The sequence below is a fragment of the Mugil cephalus genome, chromosome 1, assembly GCF_022458985.1.
Source record: "Mugil cephalus isolate CIBA_MC_2020 chromosome 1, CIBA_Mcephalus_1.1, whole genome shotgun sequence".
Taxonomy (NCBI): Eukaryota; Metazoa; Chordata; class Actinopteri; order Mugiliformes; family Mugilidae; genus Mugil; species Mugil cephalus.
The window spans coordinates 16479916-16502597 of record NC_061770.1 but is presented as its reverse complement, the minus strand read 5'-3'; the positions used below and the strand labels follow the sequence as shown (position 1 = coordinate 16502597).

At 46.0% G+C, this 22682-nt stretch overlaps 1 protein-coding gene across 4 annotated transcripts in view; it reads right to left on the bottom strand.

The window, feature by feature from the left end:
* Nucleotides 1-22682, bottom strand: part of arhgef25a (Rho guanine nucleotide exchange factor (GEF) 25a) — a 44010-nt gene that overhangs the window by 3568 nt on the left and 17760 nt on the right. For all 4 annotated transcript variants that reach the window (XM_047584545.1, XM_047584537.1, XM_047584528.1 and 1 more), the window contains 12 exons: nucleotides 9611-9918; nucleotides 9081-9191; nucleotides 5904-6028; nucleotides 4390-4456; nucleotides 3852-3955; nucleotides 3504-3573; nucleotides 1902-1991; nucleotides 1482-1574; nucleotides 975-1025; nucleotides 802-879; nucleotides 486-677; nucleotides 48-228 (listed from right to left, as the gene is read on the bottom strand). In XM_047584545.1, coding sequence (XP_047440501.1) covers nucleotides 48-228; nucleotides 486-677; nucleotides 802-879; nucleotides 975-1025; nucleotides 1482-1574; nucleotides 1902-1991; nucleotides 3504-3573; nucleotides 3852-3955; nucleotides 4390-4456; nucleotides 5904-6028; nucleotides 9081-9191; nucleotides 9611-9918 — 1470 coding nt within the window. The remainder of the gene's footprint in view (nucleotides 1-47; nucleotides 229-485; nucleotides 678-801; nucleotides 880-974; nucleotides 1026-1481; nucleotides 1575-1901; nucleotides 1992-3503; nucleotides 3574-3851; nucleotides 3956-4389; nucleotides 4457-5903; nucleotides 6029-9080; nucleotides 9192-9610; nucleotides 9919-22682) is intronic.

Here is a 22682-nt window from a genome sequence, read left to right as displayed (position 1 = left end):
CCAGCCTTGACGAACGGAAACGACGCCAGACCGATGTGTCATCTCACCGTTGAGGAAGTTGCGCTGGCTCTCCAAGATCTGGACAACGTCGTTGACCCAGGCCCTGCAGATGTCAGGGGAGGACGCCTGCAGCTGGAAGCGCACCACGCTCCCGTCGGGGTTGCGTGAGGTCAGCACGAAGCGCGCGTCATCACCCTCCACAGTGGGCTCCACCCCCAGGCAGCTCACCTGGAACACATCACAACAGACTAGCATCTGCGAGGAGTTCCTCCTGCTGTGTTCCTTATTAAATACTTCACTAACACGTGTGACTCTCTCTCTATAAAAAAAAAAAAAAAACTAACAAAAAAAAAACTTCTCACCTTGGAATTATGTAACGTGCTGATTTAGGCAACAATTAGCGTGGTGTGAATATGTTGCGTAACCCGTAACTTGGGAGTGCTCTCCCTTCCTCGTCCTGCGTGGCTGAGTTTGCAGGTACCCACCTTGATGCTGTTTTTAAAGGTGTATCCGGGGAGCGAGAAGCCTTTCTTCCTGTCGATGGGCTCGCTAAAGATGACCAGCTGCTCAAACAGGAAGACCCGTCTCTCCTTGGTCCGGGACAGGAAGCCGCTGTCCTGCTCGGTGACAGTGAAGGTGTCTTGCTGGAGAAGTTTGCCCTGGGCCGTGATTTTCCCCTGGTACCACGGTGAAGATAAACCAAACAAACAGAGGAAGCAGTTAGAGCGCGGTTTTTACAGGCCGGGAGAGTCGGCACTAGGGCCGTCGTGAAGGCGACTGTCTATAAGAAGGATGACGAACCTCGAAGCCTTGCAGCCTGCCCACATTCATCATGTCATTGCAACGTTTTGGCACAAAGCACATCACTTCTACTGCTTTCTGCACACAAGACAAAAGGGAGGGTCGGTAACGGCACTAAAAAACAACAGTGATTTGCGTATACAAATCTCGTGGTTCTCCATCAGAACACACACCTCCAACTCCTCCGTGTCCATCCCGGCTTTGGTGTAATACTTCAGAAAGTCCTGTTGGAACAAACACAGCATGGTCACCAGAGCATTCCATGTTTACTGCCTGGACGATGGCGTGGACATCTGGAAGGGCATTTATGGGCGCTGAACTCATCTTTCATTTGAGCGCCAAAGGGCAAAGATTTATATTTCGGCAAAGTTTTATACCCGGGATTTAATTTTATCATCATCTTCAAAGGTTTTTTTTTTATGTGATTATTTAAACCCTTTTATAAGAAGGATTTGATTTCCTCTCCAACTGGAACGCAGCCTGAACAGACAAAACACTAGTGTATTCATGCACCGAGGCTCTTCTGTGTGTGTGTGTGTGTGTGTGTGTGTGTGTGTGTGTGACTGTTTTGTCTGTTTACAAGTTTATGGCAGACCCCGCTGTGTGTCTGACAGCTGCTCAGTGTGTGAGTATTGGTGCTGCTGCGTGATCAATAGCACAGTGGCTGCCCTGCGTTTCACCTTGAGCAAGAGCTGGTACTTCATGATCCGCTGGACGGGTTTGATGAGCAGGTCATTGAGCTGCAGCCTGTGGCCCAGCTGCTGCCGGAGCTCCTGACAGCGGAGACGGACACAACACCAGTCAAAATGACAGCCACCGCACAAGACGCGGCAGCTGACGGCCAATTCAATCCCTCTAAGACAATAAACCCCAGACAATTATACTGTATGTCTATTTTTCTTGCGCTTGCTGCCAATGGAAATGAGCAGATTATGATGTGAATTATAAATGGGAGTCATGCATAATATATAGCGACACAGTCATGCATATTAAATGTCAGAACTACGGACTTGAGTGGCAGATCACCGTTGGTCGTATGTTAAAGATGTCATGTTTAAAAGGCAAAAAAAAAAAAAAAGTAGATGTTAATGGTTACTAACCTCAAAGTAAGTCTCAATATACTCTGAGACGATGTGCTCCGACTTGGGCTTGTTCTGACAGTACACAACATACATGTGCAGACGCCTCTCCTGCAATAGAAGCCAAGAAAAAAAAAAAACATCTCACTGCAAGATAATTCAGTTAAGCTTTTATTATAAATTAGCTAAACAGGAAAAGACTCTAATCTTACTCTTAGAAGCATCACAAACAAACGAAAAGGGAGCAAAAACAAACTGATGTGCGGTGTCGCCGGCCACTGTTTGGGATGAAAGGGTGCAGAGCTGAGACGATTTGTCCCACAGTGCGGTGCCGCCTACTCTTCTGTGACTAATTGGCGTTGGGGGTGCAGATTTGGCGGTTCTGAGAGGCCTAATGCTGTTACATGCAGATGAACATATTTATAATTTACACAGGTTTCCCTCGGGGTAACCGGACACTTTCAGAGCTTGCCGATAAGTATAAGACTGTACCTAGCAACAGGCTGCGGACATGGCTCCGTAACCTAGAGAACGGCGAGCCGCTCCACCTGAATGCGGCCGACACTGCAAACACTCTCCGCGCGCTGAAACGCGAGGGCCCCCGCGTAGCGCTGCGCTCGCATGTTTATATGTCGCATGTTTGCTAGCGAGCACACATGTTGCACAACGGTGACACGGCTCTCATTAAAAGCGGATTGGGGCGCTCTGCTTTTCATTAGAGCCGTGTTCCCAGTCTGCTTGTTTTCACAGTTTGACACCATGCTTAGATTTAGTTACAAGTTTCTTTATTCCCCCACAGGCTTTTTAAGTTGATTATACAGTGGGCTGAGCCTTATTGAATTGTTTAAAGAGCCGCAGTCGGAGAGAGTGGATATACCAAAAGAGAGACAGAGACATTTAACTTAATCATCTTCAAACAAGAAGCAAAGCTGACACGGTCAAATTACCCATCACGTCTTGCTAGTCTGCATGTGCCACCACTTAACCAATATACATAAATCTAATTTTACTCCCTGTATAAGTACATTGACCCTGTGCTGACTCTATTCTATTCCCAGAACAATATACTGAACTTTTCTTTTCTGTCTTTTTTTTTTTTTTTTTTTTTGCACACAGCAATCTGTTTGGTTCTTGATCCAAGAAGAATGTAGAAAGAAGTTTGCACTTTTGTGTTTTGGGTGGAAAAAGGCTTTCATATCAAAGAGCCTGAGCTGAGGAATTGTTATTCCTCTTATTCTTTTCTGACAGTTTTTTCCCTGGTGTTTCCTTTCCAGCACAGGCTGTGTGAGATCAGCCAGTGTGTCATTTGTGTGTGTGTGTGAGTGTGTGTGTGTGTGTGTGTGTGTGTGTGTGTGTGTGTGTGTGTACGTGTTAGCCATGTGCGGCGTTGCAAAAACACGGTCAGGACCGAGGACTATCAGTAACGAGGAAGTGGAAGGAGAGACGCCGGCAGTTGAGAGAGAAGGAAAAGGGTATAGGATAAACAGGAGCTCTGCGTGTTTGCTTTGCTCCTTTTACCTTCGCTTTAAACAGAGAAAGGAAGCAGACACTCCCGCTGACTGTGTGAGCGCGCGTGTGTGTGTCTCTTCTTTGTGTGTGCGCCTATATGTTAATCATACTCACATGTTTAATGAAGAGCTGAGCCAGCCTCTCTGGCTCAGCCAAACACTTCTCCAGCTCTCCCAGGAAGTAGCTGCAGAGAGGAAACACACATGCACGGACACACACACACACACACACACACACACACACACACACACACACACACACGTATACAAACACAACCATCCCCAAAAAGGAAGGTCAGATTTGTCTCCCGACCTTTTGTTCTATTGTCCGCCACCCAGCTAAAAACAGAGGACTCTGCAAATCACTGTTTGTCTTTCACTTTGAATGCAGTTGGAGCAAACTTTCTACATATTCCAAGTAGCGTGTTGCTTAAAAAAAAAAAAAGGGAAAAAAGGAACTTACTCTTTATGCCAGTCAAATATTTGGTGAATGTTCCCAAAAACAATCTTGTCTTTTCCCTTCATGTCCTCCGGTACACCTTTGGAGCTCATTGTAGCCATGTAGCCCTGCAAAGGGAAGGACACAGCTTCTGAAGTCTGCTCTCAGCTCCAGAAAGAAAAAGAAAAACAGCCACATCTGGCTCAGAATAACGGCAGTTAATATATCTAGGTTGTTATAACAAAGAGCCGAACTCACACAACAGCTATTACCGAGCTTTTATTAACTTTCAGATGGCTCGAATTCTTCTCTGAGCCAAAATATCTCCTGCTATTTAAAGCGCCGGGAGACGGATAGCCCTGCAACATAATACTCTTCAAGATAATAATTCACAAAATCTGCTTAAGGCTGGAGACGGTGGGATGGAGGCAGACCAAAGTGTGCAGTAAAGTGGAGGAATTGTGATGATTAGGATTTGGAGCTCTGTCTGACAGACTGTGGGATGATTAAGTTTCCTATTCTGTGTCAGTGCACACTGTGTGTTCTTGGCCGGCAGGTTTACCTCCACTATGAGCCCCAGGTCTGTCACATAATGCTTCTCTGTCTCAATAAGCTCCTTCAGTACGTACCTGTAAAGGTAGAAATGAGGGAAGATTAGCAGTGTGAATTTTATGCTTCGCACTAAAATACACTTTACATTACAGGCCCCAGTCTCCTAATAATTTTCCAGAGTGGAACAGACACCCAATTGTGATTTCACCTGGAGCTTCCAGGAAACAACAGCGCACTTTGGTAGAAATTAGAGGGGGGAAATATAGCAAGTCTGCAAATGGGCACTTACCTTTAAAAAACAACAACAACAACAACAAAAAAAATCCAATTAATTAACCTCACAAAAAAACATGGGTACACAGACCATGTTTTTCACACAGTTCTCATTAGACAGTGGCGTTTGGTCTGCTGTAATGAAGGTTGCTCAGGAGGCGTCACATGACCCGAGTGCGGACCCTCGGTCATGTGACTAACAGCTAATGGAGACCGTGAACCGCAGTTCGGAGCTACAAAGAGTTCCAGACAAATAAATGAATCAATTAGATCGTAGCATCATATATAACACTTTGACAATCTTTGGCTGCTCTCCCCGTCTACAGCATCAGAACTGTGTGTGCAGTTTCAGTAGTTAGCACAAAATCTTATACAGTTCCTTCTGGGCAACGTTACAAGAAAGTTTCCAAAATTTATGAGAGGCATAAAACTGTTACTTTTCTGTGTTTTAGTGCAGCGGCCTGCCTTACTAGCGCCGGCTTGACAGTAGACACTTGTCTTGTCGTGGTGGGAGTAGCACCGGTGGCTCAGTTAGTGTCTCCGGTGACACTGAGTCAAAACACACAATAACCGACCCCGACGCTGAGGCAGCTAGATGGAATTCGGCCACAATTCATTTTGGTATTTACAACAGTGTTTTTCCAAATGTGTCTAAATGTCCTCTGTTTAAAAAAAGGCAGATCCTTTGTGCAAACAGGAGAAATTGATGGCATCAGGTTAAAATATCATTAAATCACTGGTACATTCTTTTTTTTTTTTTGGACTGTGTTATATAATGATATTTTTCCACTAGCAAGTGGAATATAAAAAAAATAAAAATCTGGGATTATCTAGAAATTAATACGGAGCTATGACCATGCAACAAACAAACTAACAAATGATCTAGACGTCTAGACTATAATATTGATGGTTTAGCGGGCTGACATTTGACACACATAATGAATCCTAATGCCTTTGAAGATCCCATAACTTTTCATTTGGAGCCAACATCAAGTCTAAACACTTTGTTTTACAGCCGTACAGCTGCCTGATAGAAGCGATTCCCAGCAGCCCCGGCCCTAGTTTGCGGTGGACGCAGTTAAATCTTCCCCCGCTGACAGTCCGTAGCAAAGCTCAAACTTAATGCTGTTTGTGTGGCGACACATTGATTTAGGGGACGCATGAAGACGATGCGGCCGCGAGAATTATCGCTGCAGATTGAACAATGCGAACGATGGATATTGGATCTTGGCTCCGATATAGAACACGTACATGCTTTTCTCTAAGGCACTCCTCCTCTCCTCCTCGGTGTCGGCCGCAGACGACCATTGGCTGGAGGTGTCGTCCATCAAGACGGACTCACTGTCTTCTTGCTGAACGCTGGCGGACTGAGTGTCCTGTGGAGGCAGAGGCAGACAGAGAAACTGTTTATCAAAGGTCCGCGCTGCCAGTAATGTGGATCAAGCCAGGAATAAAGTAAACAAAGGGAGATAAAGAGCAGGAGAGAGATGGTAATGATGCAGGTTGCCAAGGTGACCGGGGAGAGAGGAGAGACATGAGGAACAGAGATTGAATGATAAAAAGATCTGATTCAGATTGTTGCTGTTAATGATCCATGCGATACTGATGTGGGACCAACGGGCTCCGTAGATGTAGGAGATGACAAATAAAGCTGCGAGGGTTCCTGGAGGAGTTCAGGTTCACGGGAAGAGAGACACTCACCCGGGGCAGAGCCATTACATTTGTGATGTGTGAAATTATAAACTGTTTTCCCTACCGGGGAGTCAAACTCTCTAAATGCATCACGCACCTCTTTGTGTCTTCGGTTTCGTCCAAGCACTGCTTCATCTAATTCAGTGGTTCCTTTTTACTGCCTTACTGGCTGCAGCGCACGCTCGATAAACCCAGGGTTATGGTGATCTAATCGATTGTGTTCATGTGTTCTACATGACCTCCTTTTCATGCTTTTTCCTGGAATTGATATCATTTCCTGTGGGGGTCCTGGCGCAAATATAGAATCACTGTGCATACTGCAACAAAGCCTGCGAAATCCCGACTAGCTCAATGAATGGATGTTTCACATCTGCACGAGCCTGATGTTTGTGTAACCTAGTATTCCCACTCACAATACGATACAGCTATCCCCTTTATATGGTCATAAAATAAAATAGGTCTGTACAGTCATATCTGCACCCAAAGTTCTGCCTTTCTATTTTTGGTTCTTCAAATAATTTCTCTTTAACCTCTTGCACTCTCTCCTGACTCTGTAAACTCGCAAGGACAGCCGTTTGTCTTCGCCTAAATCCCTGTGTCCTCTTATCCAAGTCAAGCGGAACCTCCACACCTTAAACACATACACAAAACCTGCACACACACGCCACACACACACACACCTAATCCCTCAGACTCCTCTAGCAGACAGCTGCCCAATGGAGAAATAAATAGATGGGTGGATAGACACACACGTAAGCAAATGGAAACAGGGGACAGGACTCCCCCCCCCCTCCCCCTTTTCTTCTCGGGTCCAGTTCAACTCGTTCACCTGCTGCCGTCTCCTTGACAGAAACCTGTTGGCGGCCTATTCTGTCGCGGTGACGGGTGAGACGGAGCGGGAAGACAGCGAAAGGAGACGAAGTAAAGCGGTGCGACAGGCGTGCGGCAGGGAGAGACGGAGAGGCTCCATAAAGACCCTCTCTCCCGCCGGCTCGGTTTGCCCCGCTAGGAGAGCTTGAGCCTGGCTGACAGGTCTCCCCGGCTCCCTGATCATTTCCAGATGTGTTGTGGCAAAGCCCACGGGAAGAATTCCCATCTCCCTCTGCTGTAACTTTTGTTTTTCTACCCATGCAAAAAGGTTTTGACAACAGTTTACCTTCGTACCTATCTGTCTTTGTGAAATATTAGGCTTCACGTGTGATGAATACCAATCTTCAGGCGTCGCACTGAAGAATATTTGACATTTCCATTTCCAGACAAGGCAGCTATTATTATTATGTTTTTGAGGGGGACGGAGCACACTCTTGAGCTACCATAGGTGCTAAGGACAAACAGATCTGCACGGTTTATTATGTCTGAAGTGCAGAAAACTCCCAATTTAACGGCACCGCTGGCTTTGAAGATGTCTCACAATAACCGCACTCCTCAAGTATTTTCGCTGCGTGTCGGAAAAAAGTGTTCCTGAGGTTTTCGGTTGTTGCTTTTTTAATCTGGAGGTTGAGATGACAGACTGCACAAAGTGTTCCTCAGGAAAAGCAGTTTAACAAATACGACGATCCGTAGTCCTGGCTGGTTTTTGACACTTCAGTTTGCTAAATTGCTAACATCCTGCGAACTATCCAAAAGTTTCCAAAAGAGATGGGGACAAACAACGATGCATATGTAACGCGCACGCCAGCGAAGGCGTGGCAGACGACTGAAATCACCACTCACAGATGACTGGCCCACACCGTTTAATCTCTCCACCCCTGCCTCTCTCTTCCTCTGCCTAGATCTCCCTCTTCCTCTGAAGATTGGCAGTAAAAACACCAAAGCACTGACCTCATCCCTCTGATGTAATTGTATTAATGCCCTTTGATGTGTTGTGGAGACTGAAATCAGGATTTAACTGCTCAGGTGTTGGTTCACCAACGGGAGACGCGGCAACAAAGCCCCGGCCGCTCAGACACCATCATCGCTCCATATCGACAGGCCTCGGGCGCAGCTGATTAATGCAATATCACCGCGGTTCAAGCAAACCCCAGTCGCCACGCTTCCATCTCACAGCACAAAGGCTCCCCGTGAAAACCTGAGACGCTCCTCCGCCTCGAGGCGACTCGCTGCAAGAGTCTGATGGAGAAATGAAAACGTATGTGTTCAAATACAGCCCCTCTGTCGAGCGCTTCTTTGTTTCCAGAGTCGTTTCTCATGACGCCTGCCGTTTCGTGCTATTTCCTATTTATCATGTCATGAGTCATGCATCACACAGGTTGCTGTCAGACCCTGCCCTCTGCTCTCCCGAGAGCATCTATCTGCGCCGAGAGGAGCTCGCATTCGTTTGAACACTCAAGTGTGCGCACGTGTGTCTGCGGGGTGCGCAGTCATGTAACGTGTGTGTGCAGCGTGTTTGCCGTTGCACAGAGCCGCCCTCCCGCGTGCATCTGCGTGGTAGTTTGGCTTAATGGTTGAGACCGGCCAGCAGCAGTGGAGTTAGTCATTTCCAGATCTGGCTGGGGGCTCACGGAGACAAAGAGCACTGATGTCACCTCCCCACCAGGCCGGGTCCCCACTGACAGTATTACTGCTACTCCTCTCAGAGACTGTATAATAAGTTGTCAGCAAAAATGAATCAGTGGCGTACTCATTCCTCATAGCCTGAAATTCATTGCCAGACAGTAGATCATACAAAAGCAGGCTTTTCCCTTAAAAGATTACTACGTGTAGGACGAATGCATAGTAAATATCATGCTAGCAGACCTGGATGTTTGGCAGTGACGTGCAGCCAATCAGAGAGTCGGTTATGTAGCTGGGCGACTGTAGCGTAGCTGGTGACAGGTCCTCGGGGCTCGCGAGGCCATCTTTCCACTCCTAGGGACACACAAGTCCACAGTGTCAAAGTCACAAAACATCAGCGTGAGGCAAACTGTCTGTAGCGCGCTCGCATACTCAGGAAGCCTGAAACAGACGTCGCCACCTGAAACGATGCTCACTGGATCAACCCTGCATCAGACCTGCGTGACATTTCTCAGCTGGCCAAATTAAACAAGCAACGGTTGAGAGGTTGGAAGTGGTTTGTATTTATTCAAGACTGTTTATTTCAGAACTGGTTCAGTCAAACACCTTGTGACGAGGCCGAGTAGGGATAATTTCAGTTAATGAGTTTACTAAAGAGGTGGCTCAAATATGTAAAAGGGAACCTGAACCACATACTAAGCATCTGAAGTGTTTAGTTCATGTGACCACACACACAAAAAAAAAAAAAAAAAAAAAAAATCCATCCTCCTCACCAGTTCTCTGTGGGTGACAGGCAAGATGGTGAAAGTCTCGTCCGGCCTCGGGGGGCTCCCCAGATCTTGGCTGTGGCTGTGAGATGGGGGAGGCGGAGGCTTTCCCTCGAGCTTGCGGACCTGGCGCTCTCCTTTGGCAGCGGATCCGGCGCTGAGCTTGCGGACGGGGTTCGTGAGCCACTTCTTCAGGGTGCTCACGGAGCGCCTGGACCCGGGGGAGCTCGGGGCCGAGCTTCCTGATGCCTGCGGGGGCAGCGACGCCACGGAGGTGGAGATGCTGCCCTCACTGCCCGCTGCCGAGTACGAGTCTGGGAAGAGAGAGGACGCAGAGGGAAAACGGGGCGAAAGGTTATTGGTAGAACAGGTACTGATAAATTAAACGGGTCACGGGGCAGAGTGCACTCTCAACATTAAGACATAAGTTAATCAATGTATGGACTTAAAGAAGTGCCAAAATAGCACTTTGTTTTAAGGCAAGAAAACACTTGACTATTGGATGAGGGTACAAGTCTGTGAGAGGTGAGAAGTCATGTGTCAACACAGCAGAAGAAGTAAGGAGAGAAATCGGCACAAAGAGGGGATATATAAATAGTCGTGCTCTTCAAACACAGATGTGCAGCTGTGCGACCGCACCATAAAAGACACACTGTTCTATTTATGTCAAGCAGATCATATGTTGTTGTTTTTTTTGTTTTTTTTTTCTCTTTAATATATTGAGCTGTGCGTCTGTCTGTGTCATCATCACGTGACCAAACCGTGACGCAAAACAAACAGATAGACATTTGATTTGATAAAAGGCCAGCTGCGGATCGGCTTCCGAGACAGTGATGTCAGGAGGACATGGGAAGTGAACTGGGGGTCGAGTCGGGACCGGACATCCACTTTAATCCTTTTTCAGAGGGGAGGAGGGGGGAGGGGGTCCTCGCCTGGGACTGTTTGTTTTCTCTGTATTGTCCTCCATTCCCATCCTGCCTCATCGGGCCAACCTCCTGCCCTTCCTCCAGCCCTTCCTCGTCTCCAGCTCTTCTTCTGAGCCGTGTGTCTGGAGTGCTTTAAGTGTTTGGCCGCTCTGCCCATCCATCTTCACGCTCTAGACCTCCGACCTTCGATCACCTCTGTCCTACAGAGCGGGAGACACGCTCGCATGCAAAGACTCACTGCCATGGCTAGTTATTGCCCAAGTAGCTTTTTTCAAACCAATTCTCAGCGGTATGTGACGACACTGATGGAAGACCTAGGCAACATTTAGTTTCCAAGAAAAAAAAAACACTTTCCACAAAGCTTTTTTTTTTTTTTTTTTTTAACTTTATGAACTCTTGCTATGTTATATGCTGCGAAAGGGGTTTTTTGGGCATCTGGTTTGGATACCTCCCGGGCGCCTCTCTTTGGAGCTATACCGGGCACGGTCAGCTGGGAGGAGACCCCGGGGTAGACCCAGAACTCACTGTAGAGATTATATATCCCATCTGGCCTGGGAACGCCTCGGGATCCCCCAGGAAGAGCTGGAATGTGTTTCTGGGGAGAGGGCCGTCTGGAGCTCCTTGCTTAGCCCGTTGCCGCCGTTATCCGATCTCGGATAAGTGGACGGAAAATGAGAGGAGATGAGCGGAGAACTCTATACGCATTCGTTTCTAGGAACACGACCATGTCCTCATTCCAGCGCTCCTACGGCACTAAGACCCACTCTGACAGGTCATGGTTCATTTTATCAGTGTCCTGACTTCAAAGGCAGAGCAATAAGCCATAAATTCACAATCCTCAGCAATGTTCCTCCTTAAAGCAAATGAGCATTTCCACACTTTATTTATTTCATCTCTCCATCGCAGAAATACAATGGCAGACATTGTACTGATCAATGAAAATGAGCTTTTGCAGCCTGAACCGCACAAAACTCAGCCGCAGTCCGTGAGAAATGTTAACTTCAGAGAAACGCTTCTCACATTCAGGACATCACACATTCTGCCAGCGCACAAATATTTACATTAAGCACAAAATAAATTGAGAATCTTAGCTGCTAACACACAAAAAAATGTGTTGTTGCATTTTCGCCACAGAGGAACCATTTTCTCTATAATCTTTCGAGCATTTTCCACAACCTCCTCCCTCCTCCACTCCCACAGCCATATAAACGGAGATCTGAGCCTGGCCGAAAGGGGAGCCGAACAGAAGGAAGAGGCGTGGAACACAGACGGGTACAAAGAGGAGAGATGTCTAAAGTCTCCAGGGAATAGACAGAAACTACGGGGATATCAAAATGCATCTAAAACGCCGTTGTGTTTACGGCTGGAAAAGGCAAAGCACGCACTGGTTGCACTTTTTCTTAGGGTCCCCACTATGGGAGGAGAAAAGATGGGAAAATTATGTGACACCGCGCAACCTCCCAGCCCGAACTCCTCTGACCTCTAACCGGGACCAGACCCGGAGTTCTGCATCTCCCACTCTTCCACGCATGGGTTCAGTTATGTCAGTGTTCTGGGGTCAAAGTGCAAAGACACAGTCAGTAACACCATAACCTAACAATCTCCAGTTATCAGCTAAGAAAAAAAAAAACAGGATAAAGAAAGACTTCAGAGAGCCTGGAAGCAATTTAAGTGAGTGGAGACCGTGCGGCTTCAAGATGATACAGTGGCTCCGTCAAATGCATGGATTCACAAAGCAGAGTTCAGCGCTCACTACTTTTATAATGGTGATCCTTACATCCGTCTCCATGGCAACTGCTGCACGGCGATCATTGTGTAAACGGTTTGGTTTCCTTCACGTTTAAACTTTCTGCATCCTCTTACACAAGCCATTACAGAGAGATATCTATTATATATAGATATTTTTTTTTGCAAGAAACTGCAACTCAAAGGAAGATGATGAGCATCCCCCTCAGAGCAACAAATCTCCACCCACCCCTCCACACACACACACACACACACACACACACACTGCATGATAAGTGGAGTTGATACGGTTATACACCTACGAAGAGGAAACTGGGAAAACTGTCCTTCCCACTCTCCCCCCGTCTTGCTGCATGCTCATAGTACCCAGTGATATTTATCTCCATAATGGCAGCGATGAGAGAAGATTAACCGGGGCTGATTTTGTTAATGCAACCTGACAATTTTTTTTCATGTGCTTACGATAATTAACAGTTGAAGGCAAGGGGCAAGGGGACTGCATTAAGCCAGCCTGATCTGTGGCGATCAGTTAATGCTGGTACCAGTCGCCCACTCGCTGTCTGAAAGGCTGAGCGGCTGCCGGGGCGGGAGGCTCATCTAAAATCGCTCTGCTGTGTAACTCTAGAGCCGAGTGCGTATCTGCTGCGAAGCAGGTCCAGATTTCCTCCTGATGCCGTTCGCTCACAACACGGACATGTGATACTGCTCATCAGCAAAGAGGAGAACTTAGGGGGAAAAAAAACGTCGAATCATCTTTAAGTGACTCGGCATTTTGCTAAAAAGTGAAAATTTTGCAAGTTGACAACTGCAGTTTCCCAGAGCGCAATGTGACCTTGTTGGATGTCGGGAAAAAAAAATAAATAAAAAGAAGAAGATAGATCAGCGCATTCACGAAGCAGGGATCGTCAAAAGTTTGGTAATTGGTGCTTCGAAAACGGATCACGTCAAACTGTGCCACAATAGTTTTAAAGTCATTTTCCACGGTTGAGTTGCAGGAAACCATGCATCATCGGCAAATTTAAATTTAATTGCAGCTGAATTGAATTACCCCGTGTCTACGTATGTGGCACAGCTTGCCCAGTCACGCGTTAAGGGGAAACATATGACGCAGTTTTCTCATGATGGTTGAGAGAGTTTGGATATGATTGAATCAAACGTAAATTTGCTGACAATTTATTTTTGAAACACGACTAGACAAAAAATGAAAAAAATTTGCAGTAAAACATTTCCAAAGTTTTTTTTTTTTCTGGGTGTGGATGCGTTGAAGAGCTGGTACGCCAGAAGAAGTCTGGTCCAACTCCTCTGTATTGATTAGTTGATGAGTGAGTGCTGCTGAGCCGACAAATCAGGCTAAAAGCGTTGGCAGTAATGGAGCAAACTTGTTCGCAGCCCCTCTGCCGTGGAGCTCTCCCAGCCTCGCGGGACCATATAGGCAATTTAGGCATTACTGGACTCCACCGGCGCACACGGTCAGACATGCAGGTGCCCATACATTGTGCGCACGGGAACGTGCTCACAGTTGTCCAGATGGGCGCATGGCTGCAGACTGTCCGCCTGCGATCCAAGTTTCCGGTGTCGTGTGTCTGTCAGAGTAAACAACAGCACATGAGAGACGGTCGTCCCGCTGGTCGCCACGGGGGCAAACATGTCAAACGTCCAGCTGGGGCTAAGAGACTCTCAGAGCTGCCAGTCAAAGCCGGCGCCTTCGCAGATCGCAACCAGGAGGGCGCGCGGTGGTCAACGCCCGTCTGCATCACTGCTTGCTCTCAGCTTATCTCTCTCCCATTCATTGCCCTCTCCAGCTCATGCTCAGACTCCGCTGGCATGTAACATTTCACCCACTCAGAGGAAATGGACACTCTTCCCATCAACCAGCAGGGCCCGGGCTTGCACTCAGGCACTCAGATGAGCAACCTGAAGGACCGGGGAGACCAGGAGGCACTTAGAACCTGAGGCATATGGCCGGAAACCTTCTGACATGTATTACCACTTGTTTTATAACGCAACGTTTAAAATCTCGCATTATACTCGTCAGCAGTGATCCTCAATAAAAACGCTGCCTTTAAACCTTTGGAAACTCCTGACTTTTAGTTTCTTATCTCTGTCTCTTCCAGTATGTTTCACGTTGTTGGCCTCAGGCGGGTTTGCGCGTCTTTTATTTGGGCTGATTTACAATTCCTGGCGTTGCGCTTTTCTGTTTTAAAACCCGTCCTCCCTCCTCCCTTCCCTTCTCAGCTTCTCCTTCCCCTCTACAGCTTGCATCTGGGGCCTGCCACCTTCCTTTGCTCTCTAACCCTCTCTTGCCCTCTCCGTGCGCCGTGCAGCGTTTTTTTCCAGAGGGCGGCCGCACGGGTCCTGCTCTGGGATCAGGACACACAGCTCCCTTCCCTGATCCCGTCCACCTTCCTCTGCCCCAGACCTGCTGAGACCAGCACAAGCTCGACATGCAAAACCAACTGGCACAGAAACAACGGGGACATGGGAGGGAAAGGACAAAAAAATATATATATTTATGCTTTTTATCTCTTCACTTTGGCATGAGGCTTAAAGATACATAATCCATAAACTTAGAAATCGTCTGAAACTACCAGGCTGTGAATTTTATCAACCAGTAGAAAGAGAAAGAGGCCGTGAGATGGGCTAGACGGGAAGAGGCAAGAAATACAAACAGGTTATGCAAGAGAGAGGCAAATAAAAACTTAAAGGAGACACACAGCACATATGCTGCATGTGAAAATATACTTAATCCTATGCATGGGAACATGGACATACCATATGTGAATGTTTTGGCCTTAAACTTTTGGAGTGACACGCTGCAGAAGTGAACAGTGGTTTCCTATCCTTCTACTGACCTAGTTCGTGCAGACACACACATACACAGACTGCTGCGCTTCCAGGAGCACAGAAGGAAATACGTGGTAGACGCATCAAGCGACACACAAACAAGCCATCAGAGTCGTCCTCCCGCCATCAGCGAGCGCAGCCAGACTCCGTGGCATATTTTTCACCAGTTAAAACATCAAAGCTTTGACAGTCACTGGAAAAAAGAAAGGGAGAAAAAAAAAGCAGGCCTGAAAAGATGAAGCTGTTATTAATCCTTTAGTCTACGGAACAATGTGATTCAGAGAGTGATTCAGACAATTCTCCAGATGAGAGCTTATGAAACGTCTCCAATTGATAAATAGATATGAACCACGGTGCCACTGACTGTCAAAATCAGGTCAACAAGAGCATCGCAACGCATCGCAACCCGGTGATCGCTGTGCATTTACGTCACAGCCGCTGCTCCCTGCTGAGATAATAATCCCGACATCTCAGCCGAGGTTTCAATCGCACCCCGCTCTGCATCTGCATCTGCACTGGATCTCGGCTCCGTCGGGGGAAAAACAGGGCGCATCGATGCGAGCAGGCGGTCGCCGTCTCACCACAGACACTGGTTTTCTTCGACCGCCGCTGCGGGCTCTTTGCAGTTAGAGACTGGAACCGTGTTTGCGGTCGCTGGGCCCGAAGACTGCAGACATTCCTCCAGAACCATTAGGAGACCTGCCAAGTTCCTGGTCCCATCTGCCTCTATTTATTTGTACGCTCTATCTGGGGAACCGAACCCACACAAATACAACGCCAGATTCTGAGGATTATGGTCCCAATGTGCTCCATTTCACACTCAGGCTGATTTATTAGCAGTGCGAACCAAGGGACTACCAAGTATATAGATATTGAAAGCACAATATTTACCAACAATAATTCACTTAAACCGACAAATCTCAGTAATTTTGCATGGACCACTTACTGAACTATTAAAAAAGGCCAAAATTTAAAGCAGCAGAGGTCAGTCCTTTGCATTTATTAAGGACTAAGCATCTATATTTCCCACAATGCATCTCAGTGAGTCTCTTATTAGGCCCTTCCCGGCATGTAAATTCAATATCCTACTTCAAAACTCAAGATTTGACCTGACCACTGACATTTTGAATCAACACTTGAATACTGGGCACTTCATTGCATGCATAGCATTTCAAAATAAATATTACAGTTCAATAGGTTCATTTGTATTTAAAATTAAATAGACAGTATAATTATGTTTGTCTGTTTACTTTTGAAGTATTCAGTTGCTTGGCCATTGGTTTATACTGTAATTTTCTGATACATAATACAAGTTTTCAAAAAATTTGTGAAGTACTCATGATGCTTAACTCTTTTTAATCATTTTACAGTTTAACTTTAGAGGTGAACCGCTCCACAGTAGCTCCACAGACATACACAGCCCTCAGTTGTTTTTGTCTGAGTGAATATAATCAGCGACTGTTCAGCAGCAAGACGGAGACCAAATCAATCCTTGTCAGCATGGCAATAATTAAGAGCTCCTGATTCCATTGTTTGCACGTTACCCCGTGTGTCTCAAGGATGAATTAAGATTCATGTTTTTTTTTTTTTTTGTCTGTACGTCAAACATTAAAAAGGTTGGGTCGAATGTGCATTTTTTATTTAACCAAGTAAAGCTTTCATTCTCAGTCTTTTTTAATCAGAAGGTACAAAGAGAGGTCATTAAAACGTAAATATAAACCGATCAGCCACAGCACTAAAACCACTGACCGGAGAAGTAAACAACATTGACCATCTTGTGACAGTTCAGAGAGTTCTGCTGGGAAACTTTTGGACCTGACGTTCATTCGGATGTTACTTGTAGACATGTACAATCAACCTAGACCAGACCAGACCAGACCAGACCAGACCAGAAACCCCTACCACATAGCAATAATGACACTCCCTGATGGCAGCAGCCATCCTCAGCAGGATACAGCCTGACACGGACACGCACACACAAAAACGATTAAGGAACAACTAAAAAAAAAACATGAAAAACAGCACAAATAGTTGACCATGGCCTCAAAATTCACTAAATCACAAACTGATCAAGTATCCGTGGGATGCACTGGAATAAGCCTGATCCACAGAGGCCTGTCCCCTCAACCCACGGGTCCCAAAGACCCCCACTAACAACATCCAGAAGACCCATGTCCTTTCTCTGGTGAGTCACAACTGTTTTGGAGGCACAAGGGAGACCTACACAGTATTAGGTCATAATGTTATGCCTGATCAGTGCAATTCTGGAGATGTTGCACATCAAGAAAATCAATCAGATGTTCAATCATTTGAAACTCCTCAAATACTCTTCTAAAGAGTAACTCTAAGGTACAATCTTCAGGGGGGAAACAGTTAAGCAAAGTTCTGGCTTTTCAGCTCGAGTTCTGGCAAAAAAAATATTCACTTTTCTTGAGATGTGACAGAGACAGCGGATCCAGACCAATTTAGCTCTCACTGATTCTACAGTAGCGGAAGAAGTATAGGATACTTTTACAGAAGTAAAAGAAGCGATACCACAGTGTGGCGGGGTATGATTTCAATTGATTTTAGCACATCATAATTTAGTTGCGGCTTATAAATGTAGAGGACTAAAAAACTCTGACTCCGAAATGTAGGGCAGAAATATAAAGCGGGCTAGCGGGGAAAATTCGCAGCAAAGTGAAAGTCACATTCACTTTAATTCAATGTGTGCGATGAATGTTTTTCCTGTATGAGGAAATTTATGAACGCAGGGCTCGGCCAAAGGAAGCTAAAACATAAATGTTCGCTCAGTTTTCTAATATGAGGTCCACTGAAAAATGCCTGAGAGTATTGTGTGAAAATATGGGCCGGCAAAACACTTGCATGACCTTGCGGTGTCTACATAGCACTCTCTTTTAGTGTGTGCCCAGATAATCACGGTGATGATCAGCACCGTCCTTTTTTTTTTTTTTTTGCCGTTTTAGCAGCCGGCACCGCGCACACTGGGCGCCGCTGATCATCACTATGATTATCTGGGCACGCACATTCGAGGAGAGACGGAAAGCGAGAGAAGGAATTGCTCGCACTCGTGTTTAGGGGTAAACAGGGCCGCCATTAGGCCCGAGGTGGCTGGGAACATACAGCAAATTAAAAGCGATTGTGATTTCATATGGCAGCTGTGGCAGTGGCGCAGTCAGGAGGCCCGCGAGCGGAGCTGGAGACGGGGCCGCGGTGCCTGCTGGGGATGTGGAGCCTCTCCTCCTGGCTCCAGTCTGCCTGACAGCTCTGGTGCGCTCAGCTCCGGGCTCTTGCTGTTTTTCACGCTGGCTATGTACAAGGTCACTGGTCTGAGCTGCGAGTAGCCGTGACTGCTGTATACACCGTAATGAGTCAGATGTGAATAGTGGGCAGGAGCGGTTTTACCTGTCTGGCGAATTCCTCAGACATGGCATCACATGCAATCGTACCTTTAGAACCTAAGCCTTCAGAACACTTAGAGCATGGGTGTTCAACAGGGGGTCCGCAACCCTTAGGGGGTCCACGGAGGTACTGCAGGGGGGTCGCAAAATCTTTGATTGATTAGACATTTTTATATATATTTATATATATTTTTTTAATTTTCCACCACAAATTTAAATTAAGTACACATTAACATGTATCCAACATATTTTATTAAAGGGATAAATGGAGGCAGAAGACATTATCTTTCTCCCAGCTCTCCATTCATTCAGCAATACAGGAGCTGCCTCAACCATTTTTACGCAGAGCGCCCCACTAGCCGAGACCTGTCAATCTAAGCCTCCCTTACACAGTAAGCCCCGCCCCTATCTCTGCTGAGCCAATCACAAGGCCGCATATTACACGTTACCATGTCAGGTTCCCCCACAATTGGCCAAGATCCTATTTAGTCCCAACGATCCTAAGATGCACGCTGCTATGTTTATGTCAGGCATATTTAGGTTTATGACAGCTGGCCACCCTACTGTTGCACATGTTTAAAATAAAAAAAAAAAAGAATATCTGAATCTGTGTATTATTTGAATATTGAATACAAAATGATAACAATGATATATTATGAATAGCACTAAGCCCGGCCTAGGGGGGTCCCTACTTAATCTCTCCATCAGTTTGGGGGTCCTTGGCTTGAAAAATGTTGAAGACCCGTGCTTAAGATAACTAAAGCAAAAAAAAAAAAAAAAAAGTATAATGCTCATACAGATCTGGTGCCCTGTTCTGACCTGCAGGCGTAAAGATGTGCTGGTATAATGATTCTCAGTCAGACTTGATGGGCTTTCCAGACACATATTCTCATTCCTTTCCATGGCTCTCCATGTCTCCCCACTCTCATTGCCATAGCAACTAAACCCAGAAGGAGAGCGAGTGAGGGACAGGCGCACAAAAGATTAGCCATCGGCAAGACATGAAATCAACCTACACATGTGGGCGCGCGCTCACACATCTGTTTGTGGCGCACATGCATGCAGAGTGCAGCAAATGAGCGCAGATTTGCATCCGTGTTCGCGAGGCAACCACGGCACGAAGTCTTACAGTTATTTGTAAAACAAAGGCGCGCGCACAAAGGATGCCTTTGAAAATCTCATTCCGAATTCAAGAAAAACCATCTGCACCTGTCAGCTTTTGTCTGTTTCAGATCAGATCGCTCATTCGCAGCAGGAGCTCTCCATATGGCCGCCAAAAGGGCGTCTTATGAATACGCAAAATCCATTCAAGTGTTGCAGGGTAGCCTGGGGCTCAGATCCACCTGTAATCCGTGGTCTACATCCATGCAATGAACAGTGTTTACTGTCTTAAGGAAAAAGTATATTCTGATGGTTACTGCTGTCTCACATTAAATACTGAGATGGCCTGGAGATGATGTTGCTATGTTCTTGGGTCTTAGGCACCTTTGCAGATGAACTGAGTTAGGAAGTTGCTTAAAAATAAAACCTTACAGATTTTGGGAGGCATTTAGCCTTTTTTTAGATAGTTCACAGCTGAGATGCCAGGAAACAAAAAGTGGAGACAGAGCAGAATAAAATACAGGTGCCCGGAATGAATCAAATCAGTGACACTTACACATTTCCTTTTCCTTCAACAACCCAGACACTGAAGCATTAGCTGCAGTAGACAGTAGACCAGCTGCAGGCTATCTCCGAACTTAGCGCTGCGTGTCTATGGCAACAATCAATGCTACATGCAGACAACTGACAATCACCGTGTCATCTGCTGACAGCCAGGAGGAAAAAAACGGGTCAATTTGTGGTTTGCTAACAACGTAGCAAACTAACAACGTATACACAGGAGACGAGGGGAAAGGGAAAGGTCTTATTAAAGACCACTAAATAATTTCCCAGTAAAAGTGCACTGAGCTTTTAACATTTTTTTCCCCAAGTTTTCTGCCCGAGTGAACCGAGCCAAAAAAACAGGTCAGTAAGGTTTATTTGTTCGAAAAAGAGTCCCGTTTTACCCAGAATACGCTGTGATTTACTAATACTTGAGATACTTGGGACGTGCTTATGCAACACATAAACCATGAACTTGCATCACGTAGAGAGATGAACAGGAGGGAGAATTCAAGTCAGAAGTCAACACATACTCAACAGTATATGATTAAAGCATTTAATGATTTAGTTGGGCAGTTGGGCCTCTGCTTAGGACTTGCAGCCGCTGTCTTAACTCGGGATCCCCGCAGGTCATTAAAAAGCCATAAAATGTCTCAGATTAAAATTAAGGTCTTAAATTGTGTTCAATTTACCCTAAATTTGCTGTAGATATAAAATTTTTAGCCGGTGCGCTTAACGCCAATTGGAAAGCACGGTGTCCAACCATAAAACATCTGATAGTGTGTATTTGGTATTTGTTTGCTTAATTTAGAATGGTGTCGTAAATGTGAGGCTTAGTTAATAGCTGTGTAGCTTTTACTGTACGTCGGCTATGGACATTGATGTTGAGCTGCCATTGGAGGTCTCCATACTGTACCGAGGCACAAGTCATTTAAATCCAACGAGGACATTCGTGACGTCTTTACAGCAATGTTGCCTGATTCTGAGCTTGCAAACGTGCATAGCTTTATTAGCGAGAAGCCATATTTTGTCATGTTTGAAAGCATGAATAAAACGACAAAGAGCAAACAAACCTTCGTTTGCGGTCCCGGACTACTGATGAGGAGGCCGGCCATGTCGTCTCCCGCTACAATGGCTGTTTTGAGGACTTTCATTAATGAGCTTGTTTATGATGGAGACTTCTTTAAGTATTGTAAGTGGGATCATTCTATCTCCCACTGAGCCACGATGACGAGTCCACTTCAAGTGTTATTATTTTCATTCTACATGGTTCCTTCATGCAAAGCATTGTGTTCTTTAATGTAATCCAACTTATGTACGTTATGTTCGCTCTTTTCTGCATCACAAAGGAACTAAATAAAAAAAAATATGAAAGTGCCAACTGTCAGCTTTGATTGTGTTCCCATCTTCACTGGCTAAACAGAGTTGTAAGCGTCGTTAGTTATTGTGCCGTCTTTTTGCAGAGTTTACGCACTGCACATATTTGACAACAAATGGGAAACGTTCAGCTTTGATTTCCATTGTAGCAGGCAAGAAATCGATTATTCAAAAGAATCTGATATGTTTGGGTCTTAAATTATATTTGTCGAGGTCTCTTAAAATGGTGTAATAACCCTTTAACTGCAACTCTGATTAAGAACAAGGTAGCAGCTCCTATGTTGTTGATCTCGGGGTCAGCTAACGTTGATGCAGCTCAGCTCCTGTGCTTGGTAGGCAAGGCCCGAGCACAGCACCACATCACTCTCAATATTGTCACTTCCCACTGTTTGCTTTGCGCACTGTTTTGGAAAGTTTCTCAGCAAAGGCCTCTACCGAGCATTCTCCTGGGAGAGCTGTAGAGGAGAGCAGCCAGAATTAAAAAAAAAAAAAAAAAAAGTCTCAGCGCTCCGACTGCCTGAGGGGCCATTGAAGTAATCGTCGCAGTCAACCTGTTGCCCAGACTTACAGTAAGCGTGCTCCAGTCTCGCCGAGAAGAGGAGATGTTCTGATTAGAAAGTGAACTTCTCTCAATCACACTTCGTTACAAGCGCAGATTCCGATCAGGAGGAGCGAGCAAAACATCCTGAGAGCAATAACCGGGTTACTCGTATGGGAAGAACAAATGTCATAGAAGCCCCTGAAGACTGCAGACATAAAAAGAGCCATATGGGCTGAAAGTGGGGGTAGAATCGCAGGGGGAAGTGGCTCCTCTCCCCCTCTGCGCCGTTGGAGAATTCTTTCTAAACAAGGTATGGAATGCACTCCTGTGTTTCATAGTTTGTTCCCTCATTCTTCTCCTCAGCGCATTTACAAACAGAGTTCTGAGAAAGAGAAAAAAGGGAGACAGAGGGGAAGAGGTGTATGGGAGCCCCTGGAAATATGTCAGGGCAAGGCCACTCAGCAGAGCAAAAAAAAAGGGAAAGAGAGAATTAGCTGGGAGAAAAAAAAAAAAAAAAGGGGGGGGGAGAAGGCATCATTAATAACCATCTGACTGGCTGTATGCTGACCAGTCAGAAATAGAGAGAAAGGGGGAGCTGG